The 18,961-nt window shown below is 46.5% G+C and overlaps 4 protein-coding genes across 5 annotated transcripts; 3 read left to right on the forward strand and 1 right to left on the reverse strand.

Annotated features, from left to right (window-relative positions):
* The first annotated feature begins 2,220 nt into the window (after window positions 1-2,220).
* LOC124682035 (protein FAR1-RELATED SEQUENCE 6-like) lies at window positions 2,221-6,495 on the forward strand. 2 transcript variants are annotated; one of them, XM_047216800.1, is made up of 7 exons: window positions 2,221-2,431; window positions 2,520-4,730; window positions 4,820-4,930; window positions 5,021-5,125; window positions 5,225-5,290; window positions 5,394-5,457; window positions 6,187-6,495. In XM_047216800.1, the coding sequence occupies exons 2-6, from the start codon at window positions 2,589-2,591 to the stop codon at window positions 5,427-5,429; spliced, it is 2,460 nt and encodes an 819-aa protein (XP_047072756.1). In that variant the 5' UTR covers window positions 2,221-2,431; window positions 2,520-2,588; the 3' UTR covers window positions 5,430-5,457; window positions 6,187-6,495. The 2 variants fall into 2 exon arrangements, with proteins under 2 accessions (XP_047072756.1, XP_047072755.1); XM_047216799.1 differs by having other exon boundaries at window positions 5,394-5,444.
* Window positions 6,496-8,031: 1,536 nt separating this feature from the next.
* LOC124682038 (probable thiol methyltransferase 2) lies at window positions 8,032-9,620 on the forward strand. The gene is made up of 8 exons (XM_047216803.1): window positions 8,032-8,188; window positions 8,276-8,406; window positions 8,491-8,577; window positions 8,664-8,755; window positions 8,846-8,945; window positions 9,066-9,112; window positions 9,195-9,273; window positions 9,342-9,620. Exons 1-8 carry the CDS (start codon window positions 8,068-8,070, stop codon window positions 9,426-9,428), a joined length of 744 nt encoding a protein of 247 aa, XP_047072759.1. The 5' UTR covers window positions 8,032-8,067; the 3' UTR covers window positions 9,429-9,620.
* Window positions 9,621-9,709: 89 nt separating this feature from the next.
* Window positions 9,710-14,172, reverse strand: LOC124682034 (poly(ADP-ribose) glycohydrolase 1-like). The gene is made up of 9 exons (XM_047216798.1): window positions 13,647-14,172; window positions 13,308-13,515; window positions 12,121-12,225; window positions 11,892-12,010; window positions 11,321-11,464; window positions 11,121-11,190; window positions 10,634-10,771; window positions 10,423-10,485; window positions 9,710-9,950 (listed from the first exon to the last, which is right to left on the reverse strand). The coding sequence occupies exons 1-9, from the start codon at window positions 14,162-14,164 to the stop codon at window positions 9,786-9,788; spliced, it is 1,530 nt and encodes a 509-aa protein (XP_047072754.1). The 5' UTR covers window positions 14,165-14,172; the 3' UTR covers window positions 9,710-9,785.
* A 178-nt stretch (window positions 14,173-14,350) lies between these two features.
* LOC124682039 (pentatricopeptide repeat-containing protein At2g27610-like) lies at window positions 14,351-16,515 on the forward strand. The gene has a single exon (XM_047216804.1). It carries the CDS (start codon window positions 14,392-14,394, stop codon window positions 16,486-16,488), a length of 2,097 nt encoding a protein of 698 aa, XP_047072760.1. The 5' UTR covers window positions 14,351-14,391; the 3' UTR covers window positions 16,489-16,515.
* The last annotated feature ends 2,446 nt before the right edge of the window (window positions 16,516-18,961 follow it).

Below are 18,961 nucleotides of genomic sequence, written 5' to 3' on the forward strand. Positions count from 1 at the left end.
AATGCGAGGAGGTGAACAGGGAGAGGCATCTATAAAGGCGAGGGGTCCTAAATGCGACCCGCGTCCTACGCATCCACGGTTGCACGTCTGCACGTCTTCGACTTCTGCACCGCGACACACGTCCATGATTGCACGTCTTCAACTTCTGAACCGCGTCCTACGCGTCAACAATTGCACGTCTTCCACTTCTGCACGCAACACGCGTCCTCGAGTCTAACCCTGGAAATTTAGATATACTCAGATATACCCTCGAGTCTTATACTAGCATTTTTTGTGTGCTTAGTTTTCCCCTTGAGTGCTAATCGCTAGTGCAATATACTCAGTTTTACCCTCAAGTGGTTGGTCAACAGAGAGTCAACAAATAGGATTAAGCTAGTTAAATGAGTCATTTAATGTGCAAAAAATTCTAAAAAAGATAAAACCATAGTGGCACTTACTCATGGAGTCTTCTTACGCGACCTGCCACGTTGGGAACCATAACAATCATAGATAAATCAAGTTTTACCACAAATTTCACTTCTCAAATCACCTAGTAGCTATGAAGGTGCATGGCTTTCCACAATAAGCCCTTCCCAAAACAGCTTTTCCCAAAACATATTTTGTCTGAATGAGGCCACAATTTTCACACTCATTTATATTTGTATTGCAAATAGTTTGAGGTAGGCAAGATGGGTTTCATTGTACAAAACACGCATTTTCCATTTTTTAAATCTCATATTTGAATCCCTTAGTATGTTTACTACTCACGTGCCCTTGGTTTCTTGATACTACTCAGTTTTGCCCTCTTCCTTCACAAATTCTCACAGATGCCCAACCTTGCCCTGATTGGTCTAGCCCTTGTCACGCAGATCGTGCCCGCCGACCGTTGATCGTATGATCTAACGGGCAGGATAACCCCTCTCTCTCTCTCTAATCGGGGCCACCACCCTCTCTCTCTGTCGGCGGCTAGCTTCCTCCCTCTATGTATGCTAAATACCCAGTTTGCCACCGGATTCAGCAAGTTTGGTTTTCTGTATTATTTTTCACGCGCTAAAAATTATAAACTCTTTTAGGCATTATTTTCACGCAAAAAATGATAAACCATCACCGATTTGTTGTAGCCATTACTTTTCACGCAAAAAATAGATTTCGGTGAATGCATTATTTTTCACCCCTCTAACAATTATCAACTCTCTTTAGCATTCCTTTTTTCTTTTAGGGAATATAGTTTGGGATATAATTTTGGTTATTTGAAACGTCCCAAAAGTGGTATAATTTTGGTATAAACATGAGGCATACATATTTGAGGGATCTCGGTGAATGAATTATTTATCACCCCTCTAACAATTATCAACTATCTTTAGCATTACTTTTTCTTTTAGGGAATATAGTTTTGGTAATTTGAAACGGCCCAAAAGTGGTATAATTTTGGTAGAAACATGAGACATACATATTTGGCATATTTGAGGGATTTCGGGAAATTGATTTTTTATCACCCCTCTAACAATTATCAACTTTCTTTAGCATTCCTGTTTTTAGGGAATATAGTTTTGGTTATTTGAAACGTCCCAAAAGTGGTATAATTTTGGTATAAACATGTGGCATGCATATTTATGGGATTTCGGTGAATGCATTATTTGTCACCCCTCTAATAATTATCAACTATCTTTCGCATTTTTTTTTTTAGGGAATATAGTTTTGGTAATTTGAAACGGTCCAAAAGTGGTATAATTTTGGTGGAAACATGAGACATACATATTTGGCATATCTGGGGGATTTCGGGAAATGGATTATTTATCACCCCTCTAATAATTATCAACTTTCTTTAGTATTTCTTTTCTTTTAGGGAATATAGTTTTGGTTATTTGAAACGTCCCAAAATTGAGGCTGCAAGGGTAGTTGTCTTCACTTGTTTTGTGGTAGTCATGGTGTGGATAATCCACGTATGTGTCGACCTTGTTGTAACTGAGTCGCTTGATTTTCTCTTTATAAAGTGATGAATTTTCTTGAAAAACTTAAAAAATGTCGTTTGCAACTTACATGTTGAGCTTTGACTTAATTCTCTTTTGAGTAAGAACTACGTAGCAAAACTGCTTTAAAATTGAAGTGAGAATTTCCCTTTTCAAGTTCTTTTCTCTGTGAAGCTTTCAAGCCTGGCCTATGTCAAAGCTACTGACATGTCCCCGCAAAAAAAAAAAAAAAGCTACTGACATGTGGGCCCACCCCTCGTCCGTCCAGTCCAGCCCCACTGCTCATCATCTCTTCTCCTCTTCCCCTCGCGGCGGCGCCGGCGGCCTCCCCGTACGTTTGCCGGCGAACCCTCTCCGCCGAGGAATCCCTCACCGAAGCGCAGCCGCCTTGAAGGAATCCGCATCTCCTAGCCTTCATCCGCCCCCGCTCTACTGGACTGGCGTGGCCGCAGACCGGAGATCCTCCTCGATTTCTTCTGCCGGTGAGGAACCCTAACTTGCTCGCAATTTTTCTAGCAGTTTCCAATTCCGGTCCTTCCGCGAGCAATCTAATCACTCCAATACATCCAGGCTATCGCGGGTGGTGGAGGTTTTAAGGGGGCATTGGCGATTTCCCACTTCGCTGCAGATTGGTGAGCGATGGAAGTGGACACGATCCCGGGGGAGGATGAGCTGTCCTTCGCGGCCAACCAGGACGACGACGACGCGGAGGACGTCTCGCCAGGCAGCAGGGAGCTGGCCGCCATGGTGGAGGCGGCAGCGGCGGCGGAGACCGTCGAGCTGGACAGGGCCGCGGCGCCGCCGCACGGGGAGGAGGACGACCGGACGCCGAGAGACGGGATGGAGTTCAAGTCGTACGAGGAGTTGCTCAACTTCTACAAGCGCTACGCCCTGCGCACGGGGTTCGGCGTCTGCGTCAAGAAGTCATCTTTCACCAAGGCCGGCCTCTGCCGCCGCCTCGTGCTCGTCTGCAACAAGTGGGGCAACGGCAAGGATGACGCCTGCTACCAGGCCAGGCCGACGGCCAAGACCAACTGCCAGGCCACCGTCGTCGGGAGGCTGTGGGGGGATGGGCTGCTGCACCTCACGGACGTCAGCCTCGAGCACAACCACGCGCTGAACCCGTCGTCGGCGCGCTTCCTGAGGTGCTACAAGACGCTGCCCAGCGGGATGAGCAAAGATCTGGTGGTCAGGGCTGCCAGAGGCGAGTTCTCCACCTCTGGCGACGCCGAGGTCCCCATGTTCGATGACTGGGGGCGTCTGAAGCTCAGGGAGGGCGATGTTCAGGCCATCAATGGTTTCTTTGCGGAGATGCAGGCCAAGCAGACAAACTTCTTCTATCTCATGGATTTTTACGTAGAGGGCCATCTGAGGAGTGTTCTTTGGGCTGATTCAAGATCCAGGGAAGCATACCAGTACTTCAACGACGCTATCTGGGTCGATACAACCTGCTTAAGGAATAAGTTTCACGTACCACTTGTTTTGTTTCTTGGGGTGAACCATCATGGTCAGCTTGTTTTGTTAGGCTGCGGTTTGCTTTCAGATGAGAGTACAGAGAGCTTCCTATGGTTGTTCAAGTCATGGCTGACTTGCATGAAGGGACGGCTTCCAAGCGCCATAATTACTGACGAGTCTGTGGCGATAAAAACCGCGGTTCGTGAAGTATTCCCAAAAGCACGCCACAGAATAAGCGATTGGCATATATTAGGAACCATGTCGGAAAAATTAGATGACTCGGTAAGAACCGAATTGGAAACTGCAATATATGATTCCTTGAAGGAGGATGAGTTCGAGGCAAGGTGGAAGAACACGACCGAGAGATATGGCCTTCAGGATACTGAATGGATCATCTTTCTGTATGAAAATCGACACTTGTGGGTCCCTTCCTTCCTGAAAGATGCCTTCTGGGCTGGATTGTCTGTTAACCACCGGGAAAGTCCAGGTGCATTCTTTGGTGATTCATTGAGCCAATTAACAACATTGGTGACATTCCTTAAAAGCTACACTGTTCTTGTACAGAACAAGTACAAAATGGAGCAACAGGATGATTTTGAGTCATTAAGTAGCGGCAGGGTCCTTGTATCAAAGTATCCTATGGAAGAACAGCTATCCAAATTGTACAGCTTGAACATGTTTGTGAAGTTCCAGGATGAGCTAAAATCAACCATGGAATGTCAAGTTCAGCTGGATGGTTCGGCATCTTCTTTTATAGTTCTTGATTTAGCTGCTGAACCAGGCGGAGGAATGGTGAATAAAAAGTATGAGGTTGTTCACTGTATGGAGACTAACCGGATGGAGTGTAACTGTGGCCGATTTCAGTTTTCTGGAATTGTTTGTCGGCATGCGTTATCGGTGCTTAAGTGGCAGCAAGTGTACGATATCCCCCCTTGCTATGTACTTAACAGGTGGCGGAGTGACTATAAGGAGTTGCATGCTCTGGATAATCCATTGAAGGATCTAGTGTCGAGTAATCATGTTGAGCGTTATGATCATATTTCTTTGCAGTGCCTCCGTCTTGTTGAGATCGGAATGGTTTCAGATGACAAGTATCAGCATGCATTAAAACTAATTAGCGACATGACAAGGACCCTTCTTGATGATACTTTGTGCCGTGAAGTAGAGCAGAAACTTTTACCATCTGAACGTGCAATTCCAAATGTTGATAGCCATGCACAACCTGGTTCATCTGAGGGGGGTCCAGCCAAAAAGCGCCGCGGCCGTCCTCCCAAGAAAAGTAAAGACTTGAGCGTGGAGTCCGTATCAAATCAATATGGAAACAAGGTATCTCCTTGCTTCTAGTTTGTCAACTTCTTGCATTAATTTGCTGTTGGTGGCTTGGTGCTAATCAAGCTCTATTTGTTGTGCGACAGGATTCTTTGCTGGTATCATCGGCTGTAAGTCAGAAGGATGGTTTACATTCTTCTTCGACTGCCTCCAACCTCGGTACTCATGTCAGGGCACATGGTGTTGATGATCTTATGGTAATTTCTATCATTCATATTAGGTTATTGAATCCATCATTACACACAAGGGCCTTGAAAATAACCTAACTTCAACTGTATAACTTCCAGGAAGAAGTTGATCCGAATGAGGTATCATTTGAGAGTGGTTATGGGGCGGAATCTAGCCATCCAAATCATTATGGTGACCAGCTGCATACAGGCCAAACGTTGCAGGTTTTCTTTTCAGCAACATGTCCGCATTTTTATTTGCAATTATTTTTTTAGCATGTGCAATGGAGGAAAATAAACTACTGGTTTCTTCATAATGGACAGTTTGGCGGCCAAGACATGCCATCAGCGGAGCAATCGTGGGTGTACCCAAATCCAGCTATATATCAGGTGAATTGGTGCATTGCATCTGTCTAGTATTTTTGTGAGTCAAGTTGTGTCATGAAGTTGTAGTGATATGCATATGCGCTGATGCATCATACAAAAAATGTAGGATGATCAAGTGCCTTATGGTAGGAGGACATCATGAATGCTGGAACAAGAGGTAACGATTTCAGGTTTCTCTCATTAAATTATCACGTTCTGTGTTGCTGGGACCTACCGCAGAAATAATCTTATTATCAGAATGGAACACCTAAAAGTCTGATGCGCAAAACTGGACAAAATTAATACCGTCGTGTGTAGATTGTGGCCTTATGTACTGTTAAACTTAGGACGCTGATATTTGAAGTTTGATACACCCAAATGAAAGGTGGTAATACTATGCACTGTTATTGCAGTAATACTTATCACCTAAACTGTTAAGTTCATTGTTCACCCTTTTTACTATCAGTCGAGTTATTCCTTTTCAAGATATGTACCTTGTCTTAAACAAGGGCGTCCCTAGCTGAACCACAGGTTTTAACCAAGGTTAATATTGAAACAATTATTCAGTAAAGCAAAATAAGTGAATAGGACAGTATCTGTCTTTACTTGGTTAGCTTTTAATTGTAAGAGTAGTGCCATGCTTAACCACAGTTGGCTCATAAAAGCCCAACAAAACATACTGTTGCCTTTTGGGAGATGTAGGATGCCTTGCAATCGTTTCGAGTACTTTGCGGATTTAAGCATTTCACATGTTAACCCACCATTTGCCAATCCGGACCATCTAGTGTGTTTGATGGAGGATCCTTATGAGGAAACTCTGCCACCTATCTTCCTGGGTCACATTGTAAATTACTTTTTTTTTGGCCAAGTTCGAGACGCCTGCCGAGTTCTCTCTAATGGGGTTCTGTCTCATGCTGCAGGTTTCAGATCAATTGTACAGAAGAGTTTGGAAACCCAAGGGTAGGGAGGTCAATTAGTACCAGTCCCGAGATGCATTTGGTTCAGTCATCTAACAGCAGAGGCAGCATGAGAATGCGGGTTCTTTCATCTTCGTAGAAACTCGTAGAAATGTAGTCATGTGACATGGCTGACCTTGATGTTAGCAACTAGAATGTACTATCATCTTTTCTTGAGGCCATTTTTTGAACTGCTGACCAAGATTATTTTTTTGCCCCTGTCATGAAATTGAACTAGTTACTAGGACATTCTGTTCATTGTGCAAATGCAAATGCAAAAAATCCATGTGACAGAAAACTGTAGTTTTTTTGTTGTTGTGAAATTTTGGGATCTTGACAGTCAGTCAGCCAGGTCTGCCCTTCCCCAGCACGGATGAGCCTGGCGTCTAACTCTCCGTCTCCCACCGGTGGGCACAGCTTCATGGACATGGAATTTATGTCTTTGTTTACGTTGCAGTTTTATTATTACTCAGTCCAGCAAAATAAGGGAATAGGACAGTATCATTCCTACTTGGTTTGCATTTAATCGTAAGAACATCGCCATGCTTAACCACAGTTGGCTCATAAAAGCCCAACAAAACATATCAGTGAGTATGAACAGACATGCATGTTACTTGGCCTGTTATTTCACTAACTTTCTTTTATTAATCCTGTTACCTCTTTTTATAATGAAGAGGAACAAATTACTCATGAACTGTACTTGTATGTATTGGCACTTAGTAGTTAGTACATGTTTTATACTGGCCGTTGCCTTTTGGGAGACGTAGGATGCCTTGCAACTACTTGTTTCGAGTACTTTGCAGATTTGAGCATTTCAGATGTTAACCCACCATTTGCCAATCCGGACCATCTAGTATCTTTGATGGATCATCCTTATGAGGAAACTCTGTATATTGGAATAGGGAAAATATCTTGCTGGGTCACATGTAAACTACAGTACATTTGTTTTTCTGGCCAATTTCGAGACACCCGCCGAGTTCACTCTGTAATGGGGCTCTGTCTCATGTTGCAGGTTTCAGATGAGATGTACAGAAGAGTTTGGAGACCCAAGGGGAGGGAGGCCAATTAGTGCCAGGCCGAGGTGCATTTGGTTCAGCCATCTAACATGAGACATCTTGGTAGAAACTCGTAGGAATGTAGTCGTGTGACATGGCTGACCTTGATGTTAGCAACTGAAATGTATACCATCTTTTCTTGAGGCCATTTTTTTAACTGCTGATCAAGATTGTTTTGTTTTGCCCCTGTCACGAAATTCGACTAGTTAGTACTAAGAGCCTTTCTCGGAGACCAACATTCTGTGCATCGTGTAAATGCCAAAAAAAAAAAAAACCATGTGACAGAACACCTGAGTTTTTTTTTGTGTGGCGAAATTTAGGGATCTCGGCAGTCAGTCAGTCAGTCAGGTCTGCCCTTCCCCGGCACGGACGAGCCTGGCGTCTCACTCTCCGTCTCCGGTGGTCACAGCTTCATGGGCATGGAATTCATGTCTTGGTTTTCTTTGCAGTTTTATTATTGTGGTGATGGTTAATAGTTGTGTCGATCTGTGTGAGCTAGGTTGCGAAGAGGAAGAGGCCTGCGGTCACACGCGAGTCGCTCTCTTGTACTCTGCTTATTATCTCTTTGTTTAAGGTATAATTTGCACTTTTATTTGAGCGAATTCCAGAGGAAATGGTTCGGGTAATGCTTGAATTTGGAAGACATCACGTAATCAGTGACGTCCGTGCTCCCACAGTATTTATACGGTGCATGTCTGTACTTTTTCTAGGCACAGGAAGAAAGCAGAGCAGTAGAAAATACTTCATCGCTAGATAGTGAATAGTTTCAGCGCGCGTGAGTGAGTAGGGAATGGCGTCGACGGCGGTGGCCGACGTGAACGCCGGGAGGGTGGCGGTGACCGGGCCCCTGGACGCCACGAATCCGGCGATCGTCCGGATGCGGCAGCTCGTCGACGGGCAGCAGTACGCAGGTGGCACTCACTCACTCATTTGGCAGTTTGGCATACGCATTAGATAGCTAGGCGTACACTGATAGATATATGTTGGTACGCATACAGATGGGTGGAGCAGGTGCTGGGAGCAAGGCGTGACGCCGTGGGACCTCGGCGAGCCCACGCCGGCCGTCGTCAAGCTGGTGCGGTCCGGCACCCTCCCCGCCGGGAGCGTCCTCGTCCCGGGATGCGGCGGGGTACGTACACGCACGCACGGCCGTCCATCTCCGTAGCATACAATTCATATATAGTGAGGGTTTTGCATTGTATCTACGACGCAGGGGTACGACGCGGTGGCCCTCTCCGGCGCCGGCCGCTTCGCCGTCGGCCTCGACGTCTGCAACGCCGCCATCCAAAGGGCCAAACAGGTGACTCAAGTTACTATCCTAGCAGTTCGCGCGCGCGTACCTACGGCATTATTTAGCGCTAACACAGGCTGGTCCATCGATGTCAGTGGTCGTCGTCGTCGCCCGACGTGGCCTTCGTCAACGCCGACTTCTTCACCTGGGCGCCGCCGGAGCCCTTCCATCTCATCTTCGACTACACGTACATACATACGCTAATCAAGTTCCTAATCAACAATAGTTTCCTACTAGTACTTCACTTGCTTATGCCCTCCTGGTAATAATTCTTCAGATTCTTCTGCGCTCTCGATCCGTCGCTGAGGCCAGCGTGGGCGGCGAGGATGCACGAGCTGCTGCGGCCAGACGGAGAGCTCATCACACTCATGTACCTGGTAATCATCGATCAGGGCTAACATAATCCATCACATTGTTTAGTTATGCCTCATGTTCAGTTCAGGGGTAGTTCAAAGCGATACCATAACCAACCATTTTGCCCGTGCTTTGCATTTCAGCCTCAAGACCAGGACTCCGGGCCGCCATACAACACGACAGTGCTCGAGTAAGCTTGCAAATCAAGATATTCCATCACACTGTTGAGACATAACATAACTGTAATTCTTCATTCACTATGTCAATTGCAGCTATGAGGAGGTGCTGAAGCCCCTAGGTTTCATTATCGCCTCCATCGAAGATAATGACGTGGCGGTCGAACCACGCAAGGTATGCATGTTCAAAAATGTATCTATGTGTAGGTAACATCAGGTGCTAATGTCTATCTCAATATTCAGGGGCTGGAGAAGATTGCAAGGTGGAAGAAGATGCCAGATGGAGCAGAAAAAACAGCATCAGACTTGCTGCCCACTAACGCTCTCTGAGTTACCATAAGATACACAGCTGAGAGGCATGACATGCACAACTTATCGATGCATGAACGGGAATATATGTATCCACGGTGCTAGTACTCTTTACATGATAACCTTGGTCACACGGCATTCTTTATTAAGACCAATGTATAATTATCATGGTTATGCCACAAATATCTACTGAATGAAGTATCCTTGCATTGATAGCGAATCATGTGGCTCAGCCATGGAATTCATAAACTGATCTCACATACTGTTAGCTTGTGGTCAGGAAAACAAACAACAAAATAATGTTCTGCAAAGTTGATGCTCACACTTCACACACATAGTGCACATTACACAGATGCTGATTAACCTCACGAAACTGGGCTACTCACACATGTAATCCACGCTGCTATCGGCGCCATCCTTTGGAAGTAACCAAGTCAAAAAGCCCTCGCGAGTTCCACCTTTCAGCGTCTGGGATGAGTACTCGACTATCATGTGCCACAACTCGCCAACAGTCCATCCATGGTGAGTTATCCACTGGATCACCTGTCACAGTGTAATGATGCAAAGGGTAAGGTGAAGATAACATAAAAGAAAAAAAGCCTTACAAAATGTGATAACAATCCACTACAAGGAAAACGGAGGATCCCTGCCTCCATCTAGAACCATCTATCAGTATTAAACCTTCCAAATATGGATTAGACGATACCCATCGCCAACCTGTGGTCTGTCCATGGAAAGCTTCTATTGGACTCCAAAAGCAATAGGGTGGATAAAAAGATTGGAATACAGATTGGATTCTTGATCACTGAATGGGAAAGATCCAGATCCCCAAGGATAAATACCAATGCATACGAGATGGAGGCGAGAAAGTAGAGCAGCCAGCCATTTCAGTGGGGTGATTGCAGAACCATGAAGATAATTGGACACACAAAACTACTACAGCTCTCAAAATAGTAGAGCTTTTTTTTTCTGTACGTAAGGAAAAAAAATGAAGTGTTCGATAGACTTGCGGTACCTCTTCTAGTCTTTTCAGTGATGCATCCTCGAAGGTATAGTAATTAACAAAAGGTCGCCGTGCCTGCAAATAATAACAAGGAAATACATATTATAACTCCAATCATTTTGATACTTGAATTTATTTAGTACATATATTTAACTGGGAGCATAATTAGTTCATCAGTACTGCTAAACCCTGAAATTCGTCTGTAATAACATTTTCCCTGTACCTGTGATGCAGCAATCCACTGAATCATGCTCTTGATTTCAGGGTTTCCACCAAAAGCCCCACAACCCCAGTTTCCAGTTGAAACTCCTATACAGTGATCAGAGCTAACACTTGAACAGTTATCCATGGTATTAGAATCCTGAAACCGTGTGTTAGAAGTTAAAACATGATCAGAAGTTTAGGCACCATACTTCTAATGCAGTCCCTGTATTCTAAGCTACTGCTTATCATGTTAGTCATTATTTGAAATCATATACACAGGCAGCAGAGGTCCACATGTTCGACATAAACTAGAATTACTTCATTTTTTTACGAGCACATGAAAAAAATGATAGCACCAAATAAATTCTGAGTCAATTTCTGACCTAAGCATAAATTGAGGTGTTTACTAATAGTCTCTCAACATTTTTTTCTTGCAAATGCTTCCAATTAGGTAATTCATAAGAGGATTCAACTACAGAACTCTACATGAGTCATTAGGTGAGAACCTGAAATGGCTTCAAACAGAACTGATGCTTTGATGCATCCACAAATCCACAAAACGCTTTGTTCACCTCCCTGCACATATATGTATTACCGATGAAAACACTTCAGAGAGAAACTAAAATTATATTGGCAGGCAAGAACATGCCGCCAGTAAATCATAACATATGGTGGCACACTGAAGTGAAACAAAAACATGACATACCTTAAAAGACCATTAGTTTCATACTGTAACTTAGTTGGACAGTCCAAAGCATCAATTGCTACTATCCTAGTTTTTCGTCTACCCATTGCGTCAAGGGGCTTCGTATCTAAATAGTCACCGACAAAGCGGAATGAGGAACCATACCTGTAAGAAGAAAGTGAGGGGTTCATTTACAAAGTAACAGTCATCAAGAGACGTACTCCCTCCGTCCTCAAATAAGTGGACATCTAGCCTCTAAACTTTGTCCACAAAAGAGTGTACTCCTATCTTCCCAATGCAATTTAATTGCTTCTCTCTCATCGCACGGAAATCAAACTCAATAATATTGAGCACATATTTCTCTTGTTTTCTACATGCACTTAGCTTATTGGAGGTGAAAGAATTAAAGAGGAGAGATGCATGTTCCCAATGTACTTTTTACTCCACCTCATAATTTATCTTGAAAATCCCGCAGGTACACTTATTTGTGGACGGAGGGAGTAGGGATTTCAGAGTTGATTAGGACTGTAGAGCTTCTCCTTTTCAATCTATGAACTACATCAAGTGAAGAGTGAATAAGGCTAAAACTAACCCCATATACTGTGAGAACCTTTCTGCGCCGACAATTTCTATAGCCTCATTATCTCCCATTGAAGCCATAAAGAGCATGCCCACAATCAACTCTGGATTTATCATGAAACGGATCTCTTCCTGTACCATTGAGGAGATACATCATGTATAAGAGAACCGCAAAATAAACTTACATCGGTATAATTTATCATAACATTGAGGAGGTAATCTACCAATCAAAAGAAAGAGACCTGCACACAACCCCTGGAAAGTGCGCCTCCCCCCAAATATTTATTTGCAAAGTCAACCTCAAGGGCTTCTTGTTCCTCATCTTCTATCAAACCCGAGGAAATTACCTACTAATGAAAAGAAAACAAACAATCAGCATACTTCATTGCAATGAACTTGAGGCATTTTGATAGCAATACGATAAAGAGAACCATTCCTAATTCATACTCCAGTGTCACAGCCTCACAGGGTAATTCATTCCTACTAGCCTTATTTCCGTATCATGCAATACCAGGATACAGATAGCCAATCATGCGCATTAAAATGCCGATAAAACAAGTGACTCAAAATTGCAGCATACGATTCTCACAGGGTACAGACACATATGGAGAACAATAATGACATACAAATAGACCAATACATTTACTTCTCCAGTGAGACCAATACAAATAGCCAGGGGATGCTAATTTGAAAACAAACGACTATCCTAAATAGACCTGCGTAGTTCAATTACGTTGCACGGATACTCAAAAAAACTCACGTATCCGTATCGGATACAGCCGGATACGCGGATACGTATCGGATACCTGCGGATACCTAGCATGTACGTAGCAGCTGATTTTTCATTTTTTAAAAAGAAACTAAATGGTTACTTCAGAGCTAGGTGGAGAAGGGACTAAGAGAGTGCTGAAGTTATCAAAACTTTTATGCAAACAACCTCTGGTACTCCTATATAGTAGTTCTTCTGGTAAAAATCAGTAATTTGTATCTATGTTATTAATAATTATATGTATATAAACGTATCTCCGTATCTGTATTTTTGGAAAATGAACGTATCGGCGTATCGCAGTATCCGTATCCGTATCCGAATCGCCGTATCCGGGCAACCTAAGTTCATAAAAGATAAACTCAATATGAAAGAGGTGTGGCAAATATGCTCAGTTCTCCTCAGATCTCATTCCAGGAAACTACTCTTGTAGGATGAATGTTTACTAATTAATCATATTCTTGTATACTGCATCATCTTATGTGAAGAGGCATATGGTCTGAAACAATACTGGTTACAAGCTCCACTTTGATTTAACAAATACAACTCAACTAACTTACGTGCTAGTTAATTTCATAGGAACCATGCAAGAACTTATGTGGTAGTTAATTTCATAGGAACCGTGCAAGAGCACTAATGCAAAACATACAGCGGACGACTTACCCGGAATGGGCAGAGGGGCACGCTAGATTTCATCCAAGCATCACTGTCAGGGTAGGTAATGCCACCGGAGACAGAGCCGCACCGAAGAACCTTCCGCTCAAATGACACGAATCCAGTAGGCGTAGACGCGGTCACCCTCTCAAAGTAGTGAGCAAGGCACCTCACTTTGTGCTCCTGGCTTGGCCTCGAATTGTTGTAAGTCAGTGCCCTGCCGATCCATCAGTAAACAACAGAAGCAACAAGAGACCAGTAAGAACAGCAAATCACTTCTACATATGCAATGATTAATTAAACCCTGGAAAAACCCAAACCGAAATGAGCCAAGTCCAAGGGGCATACGCGAACAAGGTGTCGAAATTGATGGCCGGGAGGCGCGCCTCGCCGCGACCGGCGGTGGGGAAGAGGCAGAAGAGCGCGCAGGCGAGCAGCGCGGCGGCCAGCTCTTGTCCGAGGAGAACGACGCCCGCGTCCTGCGACGACAGGAGGCGGAGCCCGAGCGCGGCGGTGGCGGCGGCGTAGTGGTCCTCGAGCAGCGCGGGGAGGCGGAGGAGGAGGCGCGCGAGGCGGGGGAGCACGTCGGAGAACCAGTCCCGCGCGTGGGCGCGCGAGAGGAGGTCGTCGAAGAAGAGCGCGTAGCCCTCGGCGGCGCGCGCGGGGAGCGCCGGGAGGGAGAGGGCGACGCGGAGGTCGTGGAGCGCGTCGGCGAGGACGTCGCCGGAGGTGACGCGGCTGACGTCGGGACCTAGCGCCAGCGCCTTCAGCTGCTCCTGCGCCGCCGGCGGCCAGAATAGCGCGCCGCCGCGGAGCACAACCGGGATCAGCGGCAGGATCGACCGCAGGTCGCCGCGCGCCTCCATGGTTTGCTCCGCTCTGCAGCTTGCCCTTCTCTCTCCTTTTTTTTTCCGTTTGAGCTTTGCCTGGTTGGTCGATGGGCCTCAATGTTGTACCTTAGGCTAGAGTAAACGGGCTGGTTTCGGCCCAATAGTGCGGCCCAACTACCACACTGGACTGAAGCTTATCCATTTCGAACTCGTTCTCTCTATGGAGCTCCAAGCTTTGCCATGGGAGTGGACACGCGCCACCAATGGCCGCACTCCACGCCAAGCTCCCACCGGCGCCGCCAGGCCACCGACCTCCGCCGCGCGTCAACCTCCGCGAGACGTCGGAGGTCGTGCGCGAATGCAAACGGCTGGACGGGCTCATGAAGGCCGGCAGGCTGGCGGACGCGCTGGACCTGTTCGACCGGATGCCCACCAAGAACGTGGTCGCGTGGACCTCCGCCGTGTCCGGGCTCACGCGCGGCGGACATCCCTTCGCGGCGCTGGAGAAGTTCGCGGACATGGTGGCCTCGGGCGTTGCGCCGAACGACTTCGCGTGCAACGCGGCGCTGGCGGCGTGCGCTGCCGCGGGCGCGGCCGCGCTCCGCGCCGGGGAGCAGGTGCACTCGCTCGCCGTGCGTTCGGGTCTCGCCGGGGACGCGTGGGTAGGCTGCTGCCTGGTCGAGCTCTACTCGCGGTGCGGCTCCCTGCGCGCCGCCCAGGACGTGCTCGACCGGATGGAGTCGCCGGACGTGGTGGGGTACACCTCGCTCGTCTCGGCGTTCTGCCGGAGCGGCGAGTTCGGTCTGGCGGTGGAGGCGCTCGGGCAGATGATTGTGCGGGGAGTTGAGCCGAACGAGCACACGATGACGAGCGTCCTGGCGGCGCGTTGCCCGCTGGTTCTCGGCGAGCAGATACATGGGTACATAATCAAGGCAGTGGGCTCGCCGTCGCAGAGCGCCTACGCGTCGAGCGCACTGATCGATTTCTATTCGAGAAATGGTGAGTTTGACATGGCGAAGATGGTGTTCGACAGTCTGCAGTGCAAGAATGTGGTAACCTGGTGCTCCAGGATGCAAGTGCACATCAGGGATGGGAGGCCGGAGGACGCATTGCAAGTGTTCGGTGACATGCTCTCGGAGGGTGTCATCGATCCTAACGAGTTCGCCTTGTCGATTGCTCTTGGTGCATGTGGATCCATCACCCCAGGGCGGCAGCTTCACTCTTTGGCCATCAAGTGCGACCTAACCACTGATCTCCGGGTGTTGAATGCCCTGCTCTCCATGTATGGAAGAAGTGGTTTTGTTGAAGAACTCGAGGCCGTGCTCAGCGACATCGAAAATCCTGACCTTGTCAGTTGGACAGCAGCTGTCTCTGCATATTTCCAGAATGGCCATGGTGAGAAGGCCATAGCATTGCTCTCCCGGATGCACTCAAAGGGTCTCATGCCAAACGACTATGCCTTCTCCAGCGTGCTGAGTTCCTGCGCTGACTTGGCACTGCTGGATCAAGGGAGGCAGTTCCATTGCTTGGCTCTGAAGCTGGGATGCGACTCAAAGGTCTGCACTGGGAACGCGCTGGTTAACATGTACTCCAAGTGTGGCCAGATCGTCCCCGCCAGGCTCGCCTTTGACATCATGGATCACCGCGACGCGACGTCCTGGAACTCGCTGATCCATGGCTACGCGCAGCACGGGGAGGTGAACATGGCTCTGGAGGCGTTCAGCGAGATGTGCTCCATTGGTGATGGTGAGCCAGACGAGTCGACGTTCCTGGGAGTCCTAGCAGCATGCAACCACGCTGGGCTGGTGGACGAAGGAATGACATTCTTCAAATCAGTAATGGCTAGCCGGTATGGCGCCTCCCCGACACCCTCACACTACGCCTGTGTGGTCGACATGCTGGGCCGGAGTGGCAGGTTCGACGATGCGCTCAGTTTGATCAAGGACATGCCATTCGAGCCTGGTGTGCTGATATGGAAGACACTCCTGGCGTCGAGCAGGCTGCACGGCAACCTGGAGGCCGGGAAGCTTGCCGCGGAGAAGCTTGCGGAGCTCTCCGAAGGGGGAGAGGACCGGGACTCGGCGAGCTATGTGCTGATGTCAGGCATCCATGCGATGCTTGGGGAGTGGGGTGATGCCAGCAGGGTGCGGTGGAGGATGGACAATGCAGGGGTGTGGAAGGAAGCAGGGTGCAGCTGGGTGGAGGTCAAGAACGAGGTGCACGCCTTCGTCGCCCGGGACGCGTCTCACCCGGACTCGGCGTCCATGTACCAGATGCTCTGGGAACTATTTGACGCCATGCGAGATACAACCTACCACAAAGAAGATGTTGAATTGTTCGATGTACATATGCAGAATTAAATGTGAAAAATATACATATTTTCGAGTTGTTTGGTGAGGATGTGCAATTCTGTTGGGACATACGGATATGGGATGTCAATTCTGAAGTTCTGTGCCACAGGATGTGGATGCCGCTGGAAAGGAGTCTCACCAATGGATCAAAAACAAGAAACAAGTCTGTCAAGGTAACTGACTTCTGGTTCTTCTCATATTGCTACTTCCATTACACAGTTTGTAAATATAGCGAATGTGAATGAATATCAATAGCATCTTGGTTTCAGTTTGTAACGATTAAAATGCGCTCCAGAAAGTTGATTAAAACAGCTTTCATTGTGGCATGCACCATTGCGATATTTAGTTTTACTTACCCCATCTGCCGTTCGGCTATGGCACTAGTAAATTGGGTTTATGACTCCAAGGAGCTGAATTTTTGACATTCTAAGACCCTATTCTGGCATTGCCCAGTTACATGCTGATGAGACTGTAGCATGGCCTTCTCAATTACTGCCTATGTCACATAAATGAACAGAAGATTAGCTACTAGTTACAGTGACAGTTCTGACTGACTTAAAAGATTGCTTCTGAATTTTGACCAAATGAGCTCCCGATTTCAGGGTTCCACTTTCTATTCACTAGTTACTCTAGGTAGTTGAAGCAGAAAAGGGAGATTAGAAGCTTGTCAACATATTCTTCTGAAGTTAAGTTTTCCAGGTTCAACACATTCTTCTGAAGTCAGGTTTTTTCCTTTTCTTTCTGAGAAGTTCTCAAGAAGATTGGCCATACATATGCTGGAACTGACGGTTCCGTGTTCCACTATGGTGCATTTGTTCACCTGCAATTTCAGTCTTCCATGTTCCATGTTCCACTGTCTGAGACGACAAATCCCCACCCACCTCTTCCAGTGGATGCAAAATGAGCCATTCAAATTAATCTTGAGGCATGGTTCCCTCCAACAGAACTCGCTGGCAGCTTTCATTCAGCTGCCCCCTGGGCTGCACAGGCATGGTTCCCTTTAACAGAACTGCAAGCACCTGGCCTGGGTTATCATATATTCATTCTCTCTCACACGTTCTCCAGCATTTAATTTATTCTCTGACACCACCATCGCGACAGCAAGTAGCACACAAGGGTGATTTCCTCTTCATTCAGTTCAAGTAGTACTCCTACTACAGACTTAGCATCAGGGCACATACACATGCATCGACACACCGTTTCCAGATTGAGTTCTCTCCAGATTTGCTTCACCTCCTTACAACAACAACAACAACCAAGCCTTTCAGTCCCAAACAAGTTGGGGTAGGCTAGAGTTGAAACCCATAAGATCTCGAAGCCAAACAAGTTGCTTCACCTCCTTGCATTTCAAAAATAAGTGAGCACCATCCTTATCAAGGCGATGACAACAGACACACAGTGTGTCACACTGAAGTCCTTTCCGGTTTATATTCGTCTTGAGGAGCAGACTATTGTGTGCAAGACGCCAAATGAATTATTTCACTTTTGTCTGGCATTTTAAATCCCAGATCTTCTACCATCTTTGTCCACTATATGTACTATTTGATGACGAAGAAGCTTGTGGCCCATCTCTGTCACGTGTATATAACTTGTAGGCTGATTTGACCAAGAAATTACCTTTGCAATCATAATGCCAAGTGATAAAATCCTAAAAATCATGTCCTTATCATCCTTCCAAAACGTATTTCTCACCAATTCCCTTTTCCACTGTGAAGTGTTCTGATTAATAAGTTCACTAACCTTGACCAGTGGGCAATGATCTCTCTGAGTGAATGGCCGGAATTCTCCAAATAACTCCTTCTCTAAGCAATGCAACTACTTTTAGGATGCTGCGCCACGAGTAAGGCATCCCTTCCATTGGTTGGGCATCCAAAATGGAATTGCTTGGGAATTGTTTTGCGTTAAGTATTTGGGCACACAAAGACTCCAGAGCTGATAGGATTCTCCAAGCACCATGGAAACTAAGTTAAAGCATGGCTAACCTTATTCTCATTGTATTGCTTTGCCCACCAGAATCTGCAGATCATCATGCTCATTTTCTCCCATAACGTTTTTGCAAGATCAAAGCAAGGAATAGAAAAGTTGGTATAGCCTGGGCACATGCTTTGATAAATACATCTTTACCACCATTGGATAGTAACCTTTCCACCACCCTTGTATTCTTTTCCACACACTGTCCTTAAGATACTCAAAAGTTTTTGATCGGCATGGACCAACATGCACAGGTAATCTCTGAAGATTAGAACACTTCTAACTTGAGGACCGGTTCACTACTTGGATCAATATCAACCTTTCATATGGAATCTGACGGCTTGGGACACCTGCTTACCGCTTCACGCCATCTTCATGACCATGTCGATGTTGATCTTGCATCGGACGGTCCTTAAGCCAGCGCCTGTTACTGTTGACGCCCAACAACCGCGAGCAGGAGCTTGTTATCTTTCCCCTTGGTTGTATAAACCCTAGACGCCACTCTGCACAT

This window comes from Lolium rigidum, unplaced genomic scaffold (genome assembly GCF_022539505.1).
Source record: "Lolium rigidum isolate FL_2022 unplaced genomic scaffold, APGP_CSIRO_Lrig_0.1 contig_66381_1, whole genome shotgun sequence".
Lineage (NCBI taxonomy): Eukaryota > Viridiplantae > Streptophyta > Magnoliopsida > Poales > Poaceae > Lolium > Lolium rigidum.